A 19,608-nucleotide genomic window follows, 5' to 3' on the forward strand; every position below is an offset into this window, starting at 1 on the left:
TCACTTTTAGCTATATACATCTCATTTGCAATACCAATGATTTTTCTTAATTATGAATAACAGAAAAGTGATAACTCTTCTCCACTTGCCAGTGACACAGTCATACCAATTTACATTACATGTGTAATTCTTTTTTATGTACTCGCTATTGTATTTGAGTGTAAAGTTCGGCATCCCTTGTAATTTAGTGATAAATTAAGCAAGACATTTATCTTAGTTGTTTATAAAGTAGTGTGTATGATGGAAACAACTCTGATCTTTGGGGGGCGAATGTCTTCAAATTTGTATTTTGAATGGTTTGTAAGTAATTTTTTTTAACAAGTCATCAGATTCATTGATCGAAAATAAATTGCTTCATGTCTTTTGAGATGGATGATTCAATAGTTACTGGTCAGGTAAGCTTTGAAACCAGGAGTGGGCACCTCTGTATTGGGTTATTTTATGTCAAATCTGTCACATGTGCAGACATGTCAGACACACTGACAGCCCCACAAAACCCCACATCGCACAGGCAAGAGAGCAAATCTGCTGTGCAGATGTGTGACCTTGCAGCACCTTTCAATGTCCAGAGAGTTACTTTTCCATAGCAGGTTCACTGCAAATCACCCGTTACACAAAAGTTGAAGGTCTTTATTTGTAGTGGTGGTTTCTTGCAGCACCCATCCAGATTGGGCAGACTGTGAACTTACATGTGAAAAAGTAAAGGGAACGCTACCAGCTGCATGAATAATCACCTGATAAAGACTTTGTTCCACACATCTTTGTTGAGTTTAACATCTTCCTGCAGCTCGTTAACAAGGCCAGCTAGAGCTTTGATTGTCTCTCCAACATCCTGCAGAAAAAAGACAAAGAGATGGAGAGATGAACAAAGGGAAAGGAATGAGGATCTGGGTGAAGAGAAGGATAGTCACAGACAATGATGCTGGATAGAGGGTTTTGTACCGGATGAAGTTTGTGTTTTAGATTGGGTCCTTGGTCTGTTCCATAATCACCTGGTTTGGAATTAAATTCTTCACTGTGGCTTCCATGGTCTCATGGAAAGAAGATTGGACACTGCTTCTTATACTAGTTTCTGCAGGTACCAATATGTAAACAGTCACAGCATGGTTAAGTATATTGTATTATCTTGGAGACGTACACGGGTCTTTGATGGACATCAGAGTCTTAAAAACTACTGGTAATTCCGAAATTGTGGTTAAAAATCAGCCAGAATTCCTGACCTCTTCTCTTGTTCTTACCTTCATCATTGGCTGGTGCAAACCCTTCTTGATGGTGAACCATTCCTGAGTACCCACCTACAAATAAGGAATAAATGCATTAGCGCCAGTGAGAAAAGATGCTGTCTATCAAGGGGGATATTAAGAAGTCTGGCACTAATGAGGCCCATTCATTCCTGTCTCATCACCGGTTGGGGAAAGAGGACGAGTGTGGGCTAGCTTCTTCTCTCCCATGATGGTATAAAAACTATAGTTCCAAGGTGGGCTGATTGAAGCTCAGAATTGGAGGAAATCTGGCTTGGCTAATCATCATTTTTTTCCCTTAAACATGTACTTTTCCCTAAGAACCTAAAAACACAAATATGGACATTATAAAAATTTAAATATTACCTGAACAGCTTTTGTCACCTCTTGCTGAAGATCAAAGGTGGATGGGTTAAGTTTCTGAAAGGCCTTGGTTTTGCATATCTGCACCATCACCCTGAAATAGGCAATATAAACAATCAGATGTTACCACATCTAATCTTCATACACCACTACTAATGTATTTGACTCTCCTCACAGCTAAAATCTGTACCAGAATTGATACTGTGCTATGTGTGGTCATGAAAAATGAAGTGGTCCAGATTCTGTGAGTTACAATGTTGGAGGACAGTCCACAATGGGCCAGAGACATGTGGACACCACTTGTCCACATGACCCCCTCTCTCAAAGCCTACCTGAGCAGCGTGTGCAAGCGCTTGGTTGCTGTCGGTAGAAAGACATCTCGGTATTTGGAGACAAGCGACAGTCCATACTGCAGGAAGTCATGGAGGGAGGCAGCCAGCTCTTGTTTCTATAGGAAACCATCACACACAATGAGATGACTGCTAAAAAGTTTGTAATTATACACATCGCAGAAGTGTGTGAAAGATAAAATCATCTTGTACTGTGCATGTTATGTCATCTACTTGCAAATGAAGAGCCCAGTCCGGACATAATAAAAGTTACAAATGTGAGGGGGCCTTTTGGTTTACTTGGTTGCTTTGTAACTCATTAATCTAAGCATCAGACCCAGACATTTCTTAAAGGATCCCAAGGAACCATGGTCAACATCGTGACTAGGAAGGTTTTTGTACTCAGAAGAACTTTCCAAATTCAGTCCTTCTCTCCTAGTGTCACTGTGGTCATTTCCTGGGTTAATCTTGAAGGTTTTTAAGCTCTTGTATCAAGTCCCCATTTTAAGGACTACAGCGACCCAGAGATACAAATCTTATTTTAAATTCAAATTGCATAGCACAGTAACCTCATTACAGTTAGCTGTGATTTTCTTATGCAATTGCGTGATTGAAAGTAAGTCATCATCAATGTTCCCTCTAATTTTGAATGCCCTGTGTGTGAAAAAAATATCAAGTTGTGCAATTTTTTTCTCCAGTGACAAAAATTGTAAACCTGAAATTATTTTCTGTTACTATTTCTCGCAACGGAACATATATCAAATGATGACTTTTCGGAGTAGCAGTTGCTACCATTCCGTCAAGCTTTTCCATTTTAAACGAACTTGCAGTTCTTTTGCGCTTAACGCCCTTCACCTCTTTAGACATTGTGAATCAATATTTTTAGTTTTTTAATAAAATATATTTGAAGTGAGTAGTACAAATTTGAAAACAATTAGTCTACGTTTCGACGATATCAACGTTCAACGATGCACACTATGCAAACCGGAAAAGGAAAATGCTGTTTATTGTGAAGCATAGAGATTCAAAAGACCGGGACAGTGACTCCACGAGCTCAGTCATGGGGACTCAGTGTGGAGTGAGCATGAGCAGTGAGGTACGAGACTACAAGACCATAGATATCGATGATCAAGTAGCAATAATAATGCACACAGCCAAGTCGCAGCCGGTCTCATGTGGTCAATTTCGCACTTTTCAGTTGATGACCGTGTTTGTTTCATTATTATCATTTTAATTATGTTTTTTTTGTGCGCAGTTCAATTTCCTGAGTGTGGGCGCACACGCGCACAGCTTAGAGGGAACATCGAATAAGGTAGATATCTGTAACAGCAGTTAAAGGTTCTCAGTGTTTTTTAGATTTAAGGATTTTGATATTTTGTTGTAATGTTTAATAGAAAAGTTGGAAAAAGAGCATTTATAGTAAATGTATTAGTCATTCTGGGTAAATTTCACATCCATAAATCAAAATGGTCTAATAATATTCCCCTTTTTAGTACTTTTGAGGTGGAGCTGAAACACTATTTAAATTCTACAAAAAATCTGAGAAATAATAAAGCAAGTAAAACGTATGATATATGTAAAAAATACAGTTTGATCACATAATTTACTTCATTACCTCTGGTGGTTAAATGTTTTTTTTTCTGTTTGTGTTTTTTTCTCTTGTACCTGTTTTGGATCCTCTGGTTGTAGTTGTATTTGTAAATTCTTTATACGTTTAATAATTTAAAAAAACAAAGGTTCTCAGTGGTGCTACCTGTAGAAAGGGAAGCTCCTGCTGCCCCCAGTGGTACTCAATGCTGGTGAGCTGCTGGAACAGCACTGTGGGGTCCAGCTCCAGCTTCTGATTGAGCTTGCTGTACGCCACCCACTTCCTGCAGAGAGAGGTGAGCCGCTGAAAAAGAGGCAGGTGCAGGAGATCGCGGAAATACATTGTGACTAAGTACATAAATAATTAAAAAATGACAACGGAATGGATTCTCCGAATCTGCCCCAAATGGAAGCCTTTCAATGAAAAAATACACCGAGTAAAAAAACCAAACGGGTATATATCGCATGTGGTCATTAAGCATTAACTTTTAGCATTCCATAAAAAATAACATTTTATTTTTGGTAGTATTTACGGAGAACTGATGAAGTTTTTTATTTGAAGTACTTCATATACATTTGTGGGTTAAGAATAAATTATTTTGATTTGAAATACATTTCTTTGATGCATTTTATTTGGTCTCTTTTTTTAATTGTCAGATATCTTTGCTTCAATATCATCTTCAGAAGCCAAGTGATGCCTTCCCAATCAAGCCCACTTTCAAGTCAGTTACTGAATCTCCATATGCATTAGTATAAAAACTGACACCTTGTTGCACGTTTTTATGTAGCAACTGACACAATTTAACCGTGCTGTTAGGTAAATGTCTATTTCGGATCACTAATGTTGTGTTAACACCTAGGTTATTAACACTACTTCAAAATCCCTGACTCTTGCTACGACCTCTGCCCAACACAAGATCTGAAGGTTGGTCTTTGCCTGTTTGTGATACTCACGCCAAGTCCTGCAAGAAGGGAGACAGATCGTTTTGAGTGGCATGGAGGTCCAGCAGTGTCTGTGCTGCCTTGCTGAGCTCTCCCTTCCACGTGGCACTGCCATCCTGTGTACCAAGAGACAAGTGAGAATAAGAAAAGGCTCCACTTCCAGAATAAACAGCAAGTCCTTCCCGTGGAAGCACTAAATGCTCTGTAGTTTTCTTCTTCAGCATCCCAGAAGACAGCTTGAGAAAAGCAAGGCACATTTGCAATAGGAGTTAATGGGAATGAGACAGCGAGTGTTCAGCTTCCTTCAACCCTACACTTCACTTTCCTCAAGGGCATTTTAAGGTGCTCCAGTATAAGCATAACAAATACAGGGATTCCAGTGGCTATTGAAGTTTTGCTTTTGCAGCTTCTTCCAGTCCATATAAACAATTTGCAATATTCTAAATTACTTTAGTATGTATGTAAGCTCTATTTTTACAAGCTGGGTCCTAATGGGTCCTGAACTTTAAAACAACAATAATGCATGTGCTGTTATTAAACTAAGAGAACACTGAAGTTGAGGAAGCATTATTTGGTTCAGAAGTTTTCAAACCCCTGCCTGATTAAACTGCTGGGTTTCCTACATTGCAGCTCATCTGTTCCCTAGGTGTTGCAAGGAACAGCCACATCTCAGCTCCACAAGAATAAAGGTCATGCACACAGCTCACTCTGTGATTCTTTTGAGGATGGGTGAGCTCTGTTAACATCACAGTGAGCTTGGTGCCTACCTGTTTCTGGGAGATGTCATACTGGACAAACTGCTGAAGTATCCCGCAGTAGTTGACATAGGCACTCCTCCCGGCGCTCAGTGCTCCATCTCTCTGTGAAGAACACAGCTGTTTAAAATGGATCTTAAGATGGACCAACGAGTTCCTTGTGGGAAATTTTTAGAACATCAATTCTTCATGGTTTTGCCAATCTTTGACTAGCTATTGCTTCCTACTCTTTCTATCATACTTTCCCAATCCTCTCTCTACTTTAGTTTGGGTAAATGTGGTTGGTTCACAGTTTTTCTCTATACTTGACTTTGAATTAATCACAGTTGTGGGATTACGCTTGGGCGTGTCCAGTGTGGAGGCAGGGCCCTGGATGAAGGGCGACGCCTCTCCTTTGTAGTCAAAGCTGTTCCGCTTACTGGACGATGAACCACAGCTGTGAAGATGCTATAATAGCACACTGGACACGCCCCGAAGGGACGAGCAGGGATACCCCTAGAAGGGGAGCATCTTTTTTACCAGCAGTCCCGGAGGAGATTGTACTACGCGTAACGCGTCGTCATTTTTCTTTTTCATTCATTTTTCCCTGTCCCGTCACGTATCTTCACCGGGGCAGGCAGACCTTTTTTACACACTGACTTTTTACTCTTATTTTTGGCATTACGCACTCTGCTATTCCAGACTGGACCCCGGTAAAGTCCAGTCTGGTCACCGCTGTGTTAGCGGTTCTCTTTTTTTTTTCCCAGGCTGGACCCCGTTGAACAGAGTAAGCCCAGCACGTATATCGAAAGGCACATCTTTCTTTTTGCTTTCAGTTCCATTTTCCACCTTTTTAATGTTATTTTTTTTGTATTCCTGCTAATCTCACACCGGCGTTTCCGTCCCTTAGTTAGGGGCGTCGACTTTTATCAGTGTTCTTCGCGACTCCGCCCACTCCCACCCTGTTACTCAGTATATAAATTAAAACCTTCTGAGGCGTTTAAAATAACATATAATAATATGCTAACCCGGCCATTGCATCTTTATTAGGAGCAGACATTTGAACTAATATATACTAATAACTATTAATGGCACAAAGAAAATAATGTGGGTTTGTTCATTGATGTGCAAAACGTTAATAATCCAAATGTAACTAATCAAAAGTGAAGCAATCCCATTGATCTGCTCATCTTGTGGAAGCAGAAAATGCTTCTTCTAGTATTTCAGGCAGCTATAAATCAGAAGTATCCTGAAAAAATCATTAGAGTGGCTTACTTCTTTGTGAATGAATTTGAGCTGCATATGGCACTTTCCTCTGTCAGGGTAAGTCTCTGTCCTGGGCTCCAGTGTGTACCATTCATCCTCAGTGTAGTGCAGGTTCTGAAGCAAAAGCACATTATAGCAGTATTCTACATATCCTCTCAGCCATCATTTTGATCATAATAGAGCATAGAAACACTTAAGAAAAAAACTGATGCAATCACTGGACTTTATAAAAGTAATTATTTGTTGTTCATAAATGTGTAGATTTCAATATATTCTAGAAATGTTTCAACTTGTTAAAATCGAATTTACTTCTTATATGTTCTCAAGGACAAATAGCTTGAATGCAATCTTTGCTTTAAGATGTTTGGATTAAACACAAATATGCATAATTCTAGCATAAACAGTTTGTGTGTCATTAAAGGATGGCTACAGCACTTTGAGGTGAATGACACTCATTAGGAGAAATTAAACACTCAATTTTTTATCTCTCACCTGTAGACTGAGTGCTACATTCCCCAGAAAATCATCTTGGCCCTTCTCTTTCTTTACTTCTTTAAGCATTCTGCACAGAGAGCAAGAGATCAGTCAACAACACCAGCTCAGGTATAACTTGTTACTAAGCTTGTTTGATGAGGGTTGGAGAATGTTCCACAGCACCTTTTAAATCCTTGAAAGTTGGTCCTGAACTCTTCCAGTTTCTGCCCCAAGGTCACATCTTCATCTTTGTCCCTGTAGAATCAGCACACCTCTATCAAATCCCTGCATTTAGATCCATCTCCTTTGACTACACACCCCACTGCTCTTTTTCCAAAAACATTGGTCTGGTTTTATCCCATCTGGTCTTTGAAGTCTATTATTAAATATCAGTAGAGGGAAGTAACATGATGTAAATGTTTCACTAATTGTTATTGCTTTGGCAACTCATAAATGCATCAGTCATGACAATCAGCTATTTTATTTCAGAAGAGAGGACAGAGAGAATAAAGACAGAGAAAAAGGAGAGATAGCTGAGTGAGGAGACAACTGAGTCAGATAAGAGTTTAGAATGGACAGAGAAACAAAGGCAATGGACTTGGAAAGGTAGAGGAAAAAAAGAGAAGAACAGAGAGGAAACCAAATAAACATAAGACAGGTGAAAAAGGACTAGGCTACAGGTTAGAGGGGATGTACAGTATGAAGATAAGGAACAGAAACAGAGGAGATGACATGAGATGGGTGAAGGGGGAAGAGAGATTGAGAAAGCTTGAGGCTCACCACATTTCCATGTGAAAGCTGGCTCTAGCAGGATCTGCAACTTCCCTAACAGAGAAAACAGACATTAATGAAAGAGCTAAAAAGTCCTTGTTCCAAAGTGGCTCAACCCTTAAGGCAGTACATCAGGGAGATCAGCTAGTTGACAAATGATTCCAGTTTTTTTAATGAGAAATATCTCTCTCTATTCTTCCAGCCACTCAGTAGGAAAAGGTAAAAATGGCACTGGGTACTGTAAGTCCAATGCGTTCATGGTCATCATTTTGTTAACACTGTGTTCAAGTGCTTGTGCATCTTCCTATGTTCCAAGAGCTCTATTTCCAATCCTCTCTAAATATAGAAATTCACACCTCCATGTGTAAGCAGTGGAACCAATGTCTATCTCAGACATTCAATAAATGTTGTTTTTACAAGTGGACATATTAATCAGATGCACCTTTAAGTTTATTGTAAGTAGTATTTGTGAGTTAACTAATTTAAGGGTTTGAAGGTGATGTCTCCAATTCTTAGCCCTTTTGAGAACCTGGATCTTAAATGAGTTAGTTCAAAGCAGAGAAACAGAGCCGTATTGATGATTTACAGTGATCTTCTCCATGCTCAATTGTCACATTTTCACTAAGGAAAGGCAGGCTCTCTATTTGACAAACTGACAAAGACTCCTAAACTAACAATTTAAAAGATTTCCGTGATGCTTTAAAATGTACGTTTTAAACACTTTTTCCAGTGATGACTGATACTGCATTGCCACCTGCTCCAGGAGTCAATGCCTCTAGTGGATGGGAGTTCCAAAAGTGGAAAAGAGGAAAGAGTCTTGCTGTCTTTTTAGACTTAGCACCTGGAGCTGGTCACAATGTATTATCAGCCACAGTGAGTGGTCTTCTTTAAGGCTAACATGTCCTGTGTTTCTTTTCCAGAGAGAAAGAAGGAGGACTCAAAAGGCATTAATAACTGTATGGGAGGGTTCGTACAGGATGAAGGTCTCGTTCCAGTTGGGATTGAGAGTCTGTTTCTTGACCTCGGTTTGGTAGATCTCCTCATCTGGGATTGCATTTTTCACCACAGCTTTCTTGGGCTTGTGTAGGGTGGTTGTGTCCCCTTTTTTCTTGTTGTCAGATGCAACATCCTCAGTGCACATGATAGCCAGCATGCAGTATGGGTCACTGAAGCCTGTAGAGAAAAGAAGAGTTTGGCTGACTTCTTAGGCTAGAAACTCTTTCATTAAAGATTTGAGATTGAAAGGAGGAAGAATGGATAAATGGAGCATCAATATACAGTAACAGTACTGATGTAAGAAATTTTACAAGATATTATCTTATAAAATTCACTGTTTTCATAGACATACACTGCCTTATCAAGATATTAGTAGTCCCAATCTTAGACCTGGAAACTCACACGCCTGCTGGTTTTCATTTCATCCAATCGTAATGAGATAATTGAAGATGTATTTGATCTAAGAAGTTGCTTCAATTGAATATTTTCATTTTGTTTCTAGTCACAAATTTGAGTTTTTATTTCACTTACAAAATGTAAGTTAAAGCTACCAACATGTTTAAGAGGTGGAAAAAAACAGTTCATGTTAATCTTATTGCTATTAAGTCAATGAAGGGTTTGATCATGTACTTGAAGGCTCAGCTGGAACAAAAATCAAAAGGTGTGTGAGTCATTAGTTCACAGAAATGAACACCTTTCTTTTCTGGCATAATTTAAAATGGCTGATTTGCTGATTTCAGAATTGCTTACCACTGACATCTTTTCCCAGAATGCCTTTAGCTTCCTTCACTGTGACCATAAGGCAGTTTACTGGAGGCTGTAGAAGGCATAGAAGGAATGATTGATACCTTGGAATAGATAATAAATTCCATACAAACAAATCATGCTTTTCAGTTTGGATTACAGGAGAGACAAAAACAAGACTCACTGCAAAAGTGCTTTGTCACTTTCTGCTTCTTCTTCATTCTTCAAAGAAAAGTGCACTTACATGAGGCAGCTACCATAATGCCAAAGGCAATCAGAAAGTTCAGAACTGCCATTGGAGAAATCCTATGCGTGGTCAGATAATGACGGAAACCAGCAATTTCTTTAAGTCCCAGCTTAAATTTACTGTGGAGTTTGTAAAACTGTTAAAACTCCCTGGTGACATGTTCTAGTTTCTGAAGTGGCTCCTATCGAATTTTATCATGCTATTACATTACATGTTATGAGCAAAAAGCAACACGTTTTGAGAACATGTGAACAAAAACAAAATTCAGCACTGTTAGATTGCCACCAAAGTTTTTTGACACTTCTGGCAAGATGTTAAAACTCCACATTTATCACACATTTTCTAAGTTCTGTTTTTTAATAATTCTTTACCTCTAGGCTCTGTACTTTTTGGAGCAGATGATTATGTTCATGCTGTGTCATAGAAAATGCCTAGATGGGGAGAAAACATTTTTCCAGTCAGTCTCACAGAGATTTCTCACTGAATACTATGTCCAACATCAGATCCAAACATCCCCATTTTTGGAATTCAGGTAATGTTTGACAGACTTTTTAAATGTAGTACCACAACTTCTCTCACTTTTGATCAAAGCAATTATTTTTCAATCCAGCATAATGTTAGAACTCTCATTCTACACTTTGAAGATGAGGACAGCAGACACTCTCCTTATAACTATAATCTTTCTCTTGTCCTTAGAATGTGTAGCTGAAATGTGATTGTGATAAACTGGATGTGATGGCTCTCTAACACAACCCAAGACATCATAAATCAGTTTGATCTTGACACTTCCATGATGAAGTTCCGACAATGACGCTCCATAGTCCACCACTACAAGAGAAAGACACATCTGGATTTGAACACCAGATGGAGGTCACATGTCACAAATCCACTGACAGGACCAGAATGATCCACCAATGAGGAGTATGCCATATGGGAAAAGTAACTTCACTTGGTGATGTGACAACCAAGGACTACCCCTGATAGCTTTAAACATATTTATACTTAAAAAGCATCTGCACAGCAGTCTGCAATGCTGTCTGAAATCCTGGCACATTGACCACAAAAAAATAATTTTACTGCAACCATTGCTGTCTGACCTCCAACTGAAACAAATTTAACTGAAAGGAACTGCCGGGTTGACAAACTGTTTATAAACCACAGTTCTGCCCAAGACTTCCTGTGCAACAAGAGAAGTTTTGTAACAAGTTCCAAATAGTAATTTTTCCCAATTAACAAAATAATATAGTGGGACATTTGTTGACACCACTGAATATCAATTACTTTTCAGTGCAGAAGCTACAAATATGGGAAACCAGACTAAATTTCTAGGTTTTTTCACATTTACGTTTCGATCTGTGGCTGTGTTCTGAAATCATGAAGCGAAGTATATATTCCATTTAAGAAGCTGTCTTTAGCATGGGGCTAAGTGGAACTCTTCTCTCTTCTTCTCCTGTGCCACCCAGACACCCTTTAGCACAGGCCCAAAGGACATGAAACCATGTATTAGTACTATCCATCCATCCATTTTCTAACTTCTTCTTCCAACTCAGAGTCATAGGCGAGCCAGAGCTTATCTCTTAAAACAACTGGAGCAAGGCAGGGTACACTCTAGATGGGACACCAGTCCAACGCAGGGCAGACATACTGTACAGGCACGTACAGACTCAAGCTCAAGGGCCAGTTTTTTCCAGAAGCCAATTAATCTACCACTGTGCTTTTGGACTATGGGGAGAACATATGAACTCTTCTCAGGAAAACCCCAGGTCAGGAATTGAACCCCAGTGCTGCGACTGCTGAGTTATTGATCAGGCATTTGTATATCAGCAGAGTGATATACTGTATATTATATAATGTATATTCACTCTTGTATTGGTTTATTTGGCATGATTTACTATTGCATTAATTAAAGCATATACTGTATTTTTGTTCTGATTGATTGCAAGCCCAACAGTTTTCCACTGTTAAACTGAACAACCAAGCTCCCTGCAATCAACCAAAACAACAACTTGGCCTCTGCTCAACAAATTGCCTCTGAAACACATTTCTAGAATGGAGTGAACTCATTATTTCTTACAGTGATCAAAACTCAGGACCTGCCACTACACAGAAGTATCTGAACAGTGATGGTTCCTGAAGTGAGGAGAAGCAAGCTGTGCTTTAGTACTTGGATTTAAATGGGGGATTTGGCTACAATTACAATTAGGCATGTGCTTAAAGACAGAATCAAGTAAGGATGAAGAAGTAATGTGTATTGTTCAGGAAACAAATATTCCTGTCTGACGCCAGGAATCTCATTTCACCTGACTTGACCTGACCACATCACTGTGGTTTTTGTGTAGAATTGAAACTCCTACTGAAAGGCCCTTGTGTCTGCTCACCTGCTTGATGTACTGGACGAGGTCAGCTTCGTCCGAGACATGATGAGGCCTGGGTTTGCCCACTCTGTAGAGGATGGTGTACAGCAGTTCTCTGTATAAGGGCTTCAGCTATGAAAAAGAGAGCACAGAGGAATAACAGATATAACTGAAAAGATACTGTATAATTGTCTTTGTTATCAGCACAAATACTTGCAATCTGGTTTGCAGATTTTTAGAAACCTTGTATTAGAAATACTCTAAAACTACAGTATGTCCTGGTTGCAGTATTTTGCAAAGTCACCATGGGTTACAGAAACAGAATAGGAAACTGACAAGTAATTAATATCTTAATATGTTGCATATGGTAGTCAATTATTTAAGGATTATTTGCAGTGCCACCAGACTGCAAAAATGCCAGTTAGGACCCAGTTCTACAACCCTTGTGTGTGTGAGCCTTTACCTCCTGCTCCCTGTGTCTGCGTTCTGTCTCCTCGGGGTTCTCATCCTCCTTGTAGGCCTGAAGTGAACAGACAGAGTGATCATTTCAAAAAGGTATTGATATTAGGTCAGATTATAGTTTACTAACAATTTTCAGGGTGGTGTGGGGATCATCTGGACCTGGAGTGTTATCTGCATGAAGTTCAACCCGGTATTCACAAGCGTTTCCTCTAGTTACTCCAAGATTCCTCCCACACTCCAAAGACATGCTGGCAGGTTAATAGGCTTCTGTGAAAACTGGCCCTTGTGTGAGTGTGTGTGTCTGAGTCTGTGTGTGCCCTGTGATGGACTGGCGTTCCATCCAGGGTGTATCCTGCCTAGTCTCCGTTGCTTGCTGGGATAGGCTCCGGTCCCCCTTCAACCCTGTATTGGATGAACCGGTTAAAAATAAATAGATTGAAGTACCCCGGTATAAAGACCACTCCTTACAATGTGGTTTGAGTCTTGGACGTGTCACTAGCCCTTTAGGGGAGGTATACCATTGACATAGCACTGCGATTGGAGGTTTCTGTGTCAATATGCTTTATTTAACATTGTAGTGTGTTCCACAGCATACTCCAAAATAAATGGAAATACTGCAGATTGTAAAATGTATCTTGACCAATATCTACAAATGTCTTAGACATTTCAAAATGTATGATAACATTCACGGTTATTTTTTAATATAATATATGTGACAGCAAATGCTAATATGTTTTGAAGAAACCAAAATGCTTCCTTGGTCTCCTGTTATTAGCTGTTTACAGAAAAAATATTTGCCAGAGGCATCAGTCTTGAGTTCATTTAAGCAGAGGATCTTCTCCTGATCCTGATCCTGAAGGAGTATGGACTCTGAACACTAAAATCTACTTCTGATCTGTCATCCTTAATGTGCTGGAGAAGACTTTGAGGTAGTCCAAAATCAGACTGTGTTCAGATGTGCACAAAAATGAATTACTTAACTCACAGCCCCATGTAAAGCATGTGTTATACAGTCAGTATGATTTAAAATGGACATAAATCCCCTAGATTGGTTGTTCTGCCATTGATGAAGTAACTGTAGTATATATAATATACCACAATATAGTCACATTGGGATGGATTAGAAGGTCTGGTATTTGAAAAGCCCTGTTTTAAAGTGTTATTATTGGGTGACGTTTTCAACTTCCTGCTCAGATGCTTCTAGACTTCCGCCTGCTGTGAAAGTATGTACCAGGGCTGCATTGCCTTACAGGATTGACATCATCTGTTTTGAGCTTTTATGCTTACTTTCAGCTTCCTGGTCCTCCCCAATTTGCGGACATGGACTGGTGATCCTTGCTGGGGAGAGAGCAGATTGCAACCGGTCAATGGTTCAGATCTGACATCTTCTTTACTTCATATCTTTAAAGCAGGGCTGCTGCCTAAGGGCAATGTCCTTTAGCTACCACATGTCTCCTTAAATCATAAATCTCACAAATCCTCAAGGAGGGGGTTAATTGCACTAATTTCAGGATAATTTGACCTATGTGACTGAAAACTAATTAAAACTATGTAAAAGCTTGACATTTACAATAGACACATTGCTTCGGTGACTGGCTGGCTGAATTTTAAGCAGCTGCACCCGCGAAGAGATGGAAAGACTTGTAACTTGGAGTGTTTGGGATACTCTGATTCCTGGCATCTCCCCACCACACTGAAAGATCAAGCTCACCTCTTGCTTGCTGAGCCTGACAGCAGCTCCGTCCCTTTGTGGGGCCTGAAAAACAACACAAAAAATATTTAAATTGGGCTGTGTCCCACCTTGAGAAGCAGTTGGCTTCTAATCTATGGTGGTGCCTTACATCAAGTAACTCAGAGAGAATATTTTAGCATCAATATCAGGATTACAACATTAGATGAAAGAATTAACATAATGAAGAATATGGTGTCCCGATATCCATTAATGTGGATACAACCAGTTTTTCTGGTTGTATTCCGAGACGTGTAAACTTTTTCACATCAACTGAAGTACAAGAAGAACATAAAGATTGCAGGAGTGTTCAGGATTCAGAGAAAGTTTTATGAGATATTCAGGCGATATTTCAGTCAACATCTACATAACTGTTAAGTGTGATCTAGCTTTCATGATGTAGCTTAGTGTGTTTATCGATGTAGCGTGATGCATTTTCACTTTCATGTACCTGTCGATTTCTCGGTTACATTTGCTATTATGTCCTATTTATTATAAGGCCTGTTGCCGTCTATAATGACAAACGCCAATCCATCAATTTAGAATGATTTTAACACAGATCATAACAAATTAATCCAGTCATCTGACTGTCATTGGGTACCCCGTGTACCCACTTGTGGTTTGCTTCTGTGCAGGATTCAATCCTCCGTATTTTGATATCTCCCAACAATCCCAGAAAACAGCTGGGTAACAGTTGCCACACAAGCAAGAGGAAATATTTACTAAATTAGATGAACAATCAGGAGCTGAAAATCACTTTGGCACCACTGTACTGGAAATTCACAGACTAAGTATTGGAAATAATGTGATTTCAGTAACTTTTTAAAAATGTTATGAAATTGTGTTTATACTTCTTTCTTTTGTACCTTTACCCTTCCTTCAATGTAGTTTACAGAGTAACACCTATAGTTTGTGGCACTATGGTGGCCCATTTAAAGGCACATAAGCACTTGGGAATTTTGCAGTTCATGGCATTTTCAACTGCACCTCAACCAAACACTTCAGAAATAGCGTAAAAACGTAACACACCACAGAATCTGTGCCTAGATTTTGAATATGAATCACCAACACACTGGTTTTACTAAATATTTCTTTCCATGATTTTCAACACCATCACAAGTGCAAAAACAAAATAAAAAACACGAAGCCAGGCAGCGTTCCACCACAACAGCTAAAATGACAAATGAATAATGTTTTTTTCAGGTTCTCAAGGAAATTGATAATGTAAACACAAAAGCCACACTGTAATTCTGGGCTGTTGGAAGGCCAAGGTCTGTGACCTTAAGCCTCCTACTCTAATGTTTGTAAAACCACCACTATATCATTTTAATGTCAGGTCATGTCATACATAACAGCATCACAATGTTTCTTGCCATTCATTACACAACATCATTTTGATTATTTTTGACCTGCATTATTTGTATTCAAATCTATGAATTACATCTTCTGACATGTACTATAGAGAGGACAGTGTACAAAACAGGAATTACAACTACAGCATTCTTTTTTCAGGAGGTTACCTTGGCAACAGCACAGTTCAGGACTGGAGCACTGTGGAGCACTTTTATAGGTCAGAGAAATAAAATAGCCTGTTGAGCAGCAATATCTTTTCCTTTAAGGTTTTCAATTGCTTTTGTGTGTCAATAAAGAAAATGAAAAAAGGCTGATGATGGCAGTGGCAAGCAGCTCCACTAGAATGAGACACACGCCAAGTCTCCTGTCAAAGTGCACTTTAGGTATACATGTCACAGGATTCTGATATTGTCACCTTGGATTGACACACAGTAATTGTCTAGTGGTTACCTACGATTTGAATACACCTTCACTGTGTTCTACTACACTAGACTGAAGTGTAATTTGGTACGTTTGCCAGGGTGAGTGTAGATGTGGCAGGAAATATAACTTCCTATTCTCCTTGGTCTTTGTATAGGGTTTTTATTTTTGACTATACTTGTTGTAATTTTCATGGGAAATTGCCCCTGTTCCCATTTCCCCAAAACAGCCTCCCCCCTGCAGTGATGCTTAGCAAAAGCCCCATGCTTGTCAAACCTTGTAAAATGTCTGTGGGAACAATTCAGAAATGATCATCAGTGAGAATGTGGTGAGGGGCAACCAGCTCTGCTATTGATTCAGAAATGGGTTCCTGAAAAGACCCTGTTTTTTGAAGGTTTTGTCTGCCCGTTATGACAAAATACAAAATTTACTTTCATTCTTTTTTTAATTGTTGAATTACAAATTAGTATTTCATTCATTTTCACCCTGCCATTTATCTACAGCTAAATGATTGTTCTGTTTTAAGAACTGTTGTCTGGCAATGGGATAACTGGTTTGTATAAGCTTGTGTATGTAGATTTAATGTGGGAGAGATTTCTTGTCAAGCAAAGGGGAGAACTGAGGACAGAGTTAGAACGCTGTACCACAGGATTTGCTATTGCATTATGTTTAATTTAGAAAGATCCAGCCATTTTTCATATTTCTTAACCAATTCAGGATCACAGGGGAGCCAGAGTCTATCCTGGCAAGCAACAGGTGAAAGGCAGGATATACCCTGGACAGGATGCTGGCCCATTGCAGGGCACGCACAGACATGTGCACACTCACACCAGGGCACATTTTCCCAGAAGCTAATTAACCTGCCACTATGGTTTTGGACTCTGAAAGGAAATCAGAGCACCTGGAGGAAACCCATATGAACATGAGAAGAACATCCAGTGGCCCCAGTGCTGTGAGGAAGCAATGCAAATACTGTTGCCATGCCACCCTAATTCAGGAACAAATGATATGTGTAATAGTTTATGTGTGTTTTTGCTGTAGGTCAAGTGACAGTTACAATTGCAGACTCAGTGAAGAAATCCCTAACGTCTTCTGCACCAGGATTGTAAAGCACCTGTGATTGTGTCCAAAAGAGCAATGCCAGTCTATTGGGGTCCTCTGTGTGGTGTCTGCTTCAGCAAATCTGCGGGTTTGTTTGCTGTGTGGATTTGTATTGGAAATATGAGGTTGCCTGCAATATTGCTATACATATGTACTGTAGTATTATATTATTCATAAAACATAGACAATGCATAAATTATATGAATAACATACCAAACTGGACTTAAGACTTTTCAGTTCCAGTTTAAAAGCAGAATAGCTGTGAATGTTATCTTCACCAAAACTCTAAAAGCTGTAAATATTAATTTCTCTTATTTACATTGATCTCTCAATCTCTTTTTCTCAGAAACATTTTTCTTGAAGTTATTCTTGCTTACAGTAAAGTGGCAATTGCTCCATCTGGAATACTTGAAATAAGGATGGCTAACTAAACAACCCCAAAAAGTGCAATGGGTTTTAACAAATCAATTTTCATTCTCTGACACAGACCTATCAAAGAAGCCATTACTGCTTTGCCAGAGCTCAGACTCGAGGACCTCATAGGAATATAAGTGCTTTTCAGAGTCAAAGCAGATAGAAATGTCAGCAGCTCGTGTTTAGGCAGCTGAGAAGGGGAGATTCGGGGATGAATAGGAATTTTAATCCACCATCCAGATTTTTCATGCAAACCTGTGAATTGTGTTTCAGGAGGCATATATTGTAGGAAAGTCAACCTCTACAGAAAACATCCTCCACTGGCCTTTGACTGGCTATGAATTAATCAAGATGTCCCTTATATTATTTGAATCTGCGAGTCTAGCAAAGCCATTTTCAGAGTCTACACTGAAACCATCAAGAGCTTTTGTCCAGACTCAGTTGAAAAATATTGTGTAATCAGGGTTATTTTTCATACAGGGGTATGAGAAAGATTACAGACAAAAGGCAGCCATTCGGCTTATCTCACACATTTGTTTTTTGGTAGCTAAATGATTCAAGGGATCTAATTAAGCTTCAACAGCATAGCAGAGCAGCCTGTTCCATCACACCTCATGTTTACCACCAAGAACACGATACAACATTGGCACAGACTTGATTGAAATGATGACCAAAGTAAAGCAAAATGCAAAACAAAGCTTGAGATGCCTTTGACCCTGGCAGGCTTTGAGTTCAAATGCTGTTTACATGCAAATTTTCCATGATTCACAAGGGAACACTTTCCTCTGCTGTATGATTCTCTGATATCTGGAAATTTACCCACAAAAAAGTTGCTTTCAGAGGGATTACCACATGAGGAGACCATGTGATTCAAGAGCTCACAGCCTGACACACTCACCACATCCAGGTATTGGCTCTATTTCATGAAAGTAGTTAAAGATCCCCACAGAAACAGGCCCAGTTTCCACTGATAACACAGCAGGGCAGGAGTGAATGAATGGATATAAGGAAAGGAACAATGTCAGCAATAAAATATAATTCTGGAAAAACTCAAAACTTGGATGGCAATGGGGCCTCTGTCTTATTCCAAACAGGTGTTTCTTTAATTGGTTTAGTGACTTAGATAACTGGAGAAATATAAAACTTCTATTTGGACATACAATTTTTGTACCTTAAATCAATATGTTTTTTCTTGGATCATTATAAGAGTTATTTGACAATGTTTGCTTAATTTTGCTTAATTTAAGGTTGTAATAGATAAACAGAAAACTTGAGATGACAAAATATCTGCATGACTATCATATAAACTCATCGAGGGCAGTTCCATTTTCTTAAATGGGCTTTCAAAGGCAAGAATAAATATCTCTTGCTAGAGCGCATTTGTTAAATTAACAGAAGGTATGGTGAGCTATACATGAGAATGGATTTGTTAAAAAGTACAACGTCATTACCAAAAATGCCGAAACTGTATATATGCATTGTAGTAACGTATTGGGGCTTCAAAAGCTAAAATTTCTCAGCTGCCATTGCGTCTTCCTTTAAAAACCACAACATCAGGGCAGCGCCAGAAGAAAAAGCACACAAGCTTAAACAAATACAGTATAACACCATACAACAAACACACATACCTCAGTGTGAGACTGGATGTCGTGTGGCTGCTCCACTGCATCTTCAGACGGTTCCATCATTTTAATGATGGCCAGACCGCCGGTACAGGCACTTAGTTCTTGCGTCTCTTCAGAAAGTTCTGTAGTTACACAGCCTGTGAAGAACCGGAAGTCACTACTTCCTGTGCAACAAGTAGTGAAAATTAAACAGCGTAGCTTCTTTATTTGACTGTAAAGCAACCGCGTCTCCAACAGGGTTGGCAAATGATGGGTCTTCAGTCACCTACTGCTCTCAGAGCTGCAAGATGGCTCTCTAGAACTGTGATGAGAGGTGAAACTCATGCTTGATAACAGTGCTTTTTATCTATATTTCACTACAGAGAAATTTGTATGAATCTTGTTTTTCTAAACAATGGCATATATCTATAGGTGCAAGACAATATTCTAGCAGGAATTCCTTTTCACTGCAATTTG

General features: G+C 39.2%; 1 protein-coding gene across 2 annotated transcripts in view; it reads right to left on the bottom strand.

The window, feature by feature from the left end:
* unc13d (unc-13 homolog D (C. elegans)) overlaps positions 1 to 19,310 on the bottom strand; it is a 33,620-nt gene extending 14,310 nt beyond the window's left edge. For both annotated transcript variants that reach the window (XM_088599531.1, XM_088599530.1), the window contains exons 1-19: positions 19,156 to 19,310; positions 14,222 to 14,266; positions 13,798 to 13,848; positions 12,512 to 12,568; positions 12,073 to 12,180; positions 10,066 to 10,125; positions 9,454 to 9,520; positions 8,682 to 8,880; positions 7,717 to 7,761; positions 7,120 to 7,191; positions 6,955 to 7,024; positions 6,472 to 6,576; positions 5,230 to 5,322; positions 4,475 to 4,578; positions 3,687 to 3,804; positions 1,937 to 2,052; positions 1,608 to 1,698; positions 1,239 to 1,295; positions 735 to 832 (exon numbers count right to left, since the gene is read on the bottom strand). In XM_088599531.1, coding sequence (XP_088455657.1) covers positions 735 to 832; positions 1,239 to 1,295; positions 1,608 to 1,698; positions 1,937 to 2,052; positions 3,687 to 3,804; positions 4,475 to 4,578; positions 5,230 to 5,322; positions 6,472 to 6,576; positions 6,955 to 7,024; positions 7,120 to 7,191; positions 7,717 to 7,761; positions 8,682 to 8,880; positions 9,454 to 9,520; positions 10,066 to 10,125; positions 12,073 to 12,180; positions 12,512 to 12,568; positions 13,798 to 13,848; positions 14,222 to 14,266; positions 19,156 to 19,215 — 1,616 coding nt within the window. In that variant the 5' untranslated portion in view covers positions 19,216 to 19,310. The remainder of the gene's footprint in view (positions 1 to 734; positions 833 to 1,238; positions 1,296 to 1,607; positions 1,699 to 1,936; positions 2,053 to 3,686; positions 3,805 to 4,474; positions 4,579 to 5,229; positions 5,323 to 6,471; positions 6,577 to 6,954; positions 7,025 to 7,119; positions 7,192 to 7,716; positions 7,762 to 8,681; positions 8,881 to 9,453; positions 9,521 to 10,065; positions 10,126 to 12,072; positions 12,181 to 12,511; positions 12,569 to 13,797; positions 13,849 to 14,221; positions 14,267 to 19,155) is intronic.
* Positions 19,311 to 19,608: the final 298 nt, after the last annotated feature.

This window comes from Lepisosteus platostomus, chromosome 11 (genome assembly GCF_059453375.1).
Source record: "Lepisosteus platostomus isolate fLepPlt1 chromosome 11, fLepPlt1.hap1, whole genome shotgun sequence".
Taxonomy (NCBI): Eukaryota; Metazoa; Chordata; class Actinopteri; order Semionotiformes; family Lepisosteidae; genus Lepisosteus; species Lepisosteus platostomus.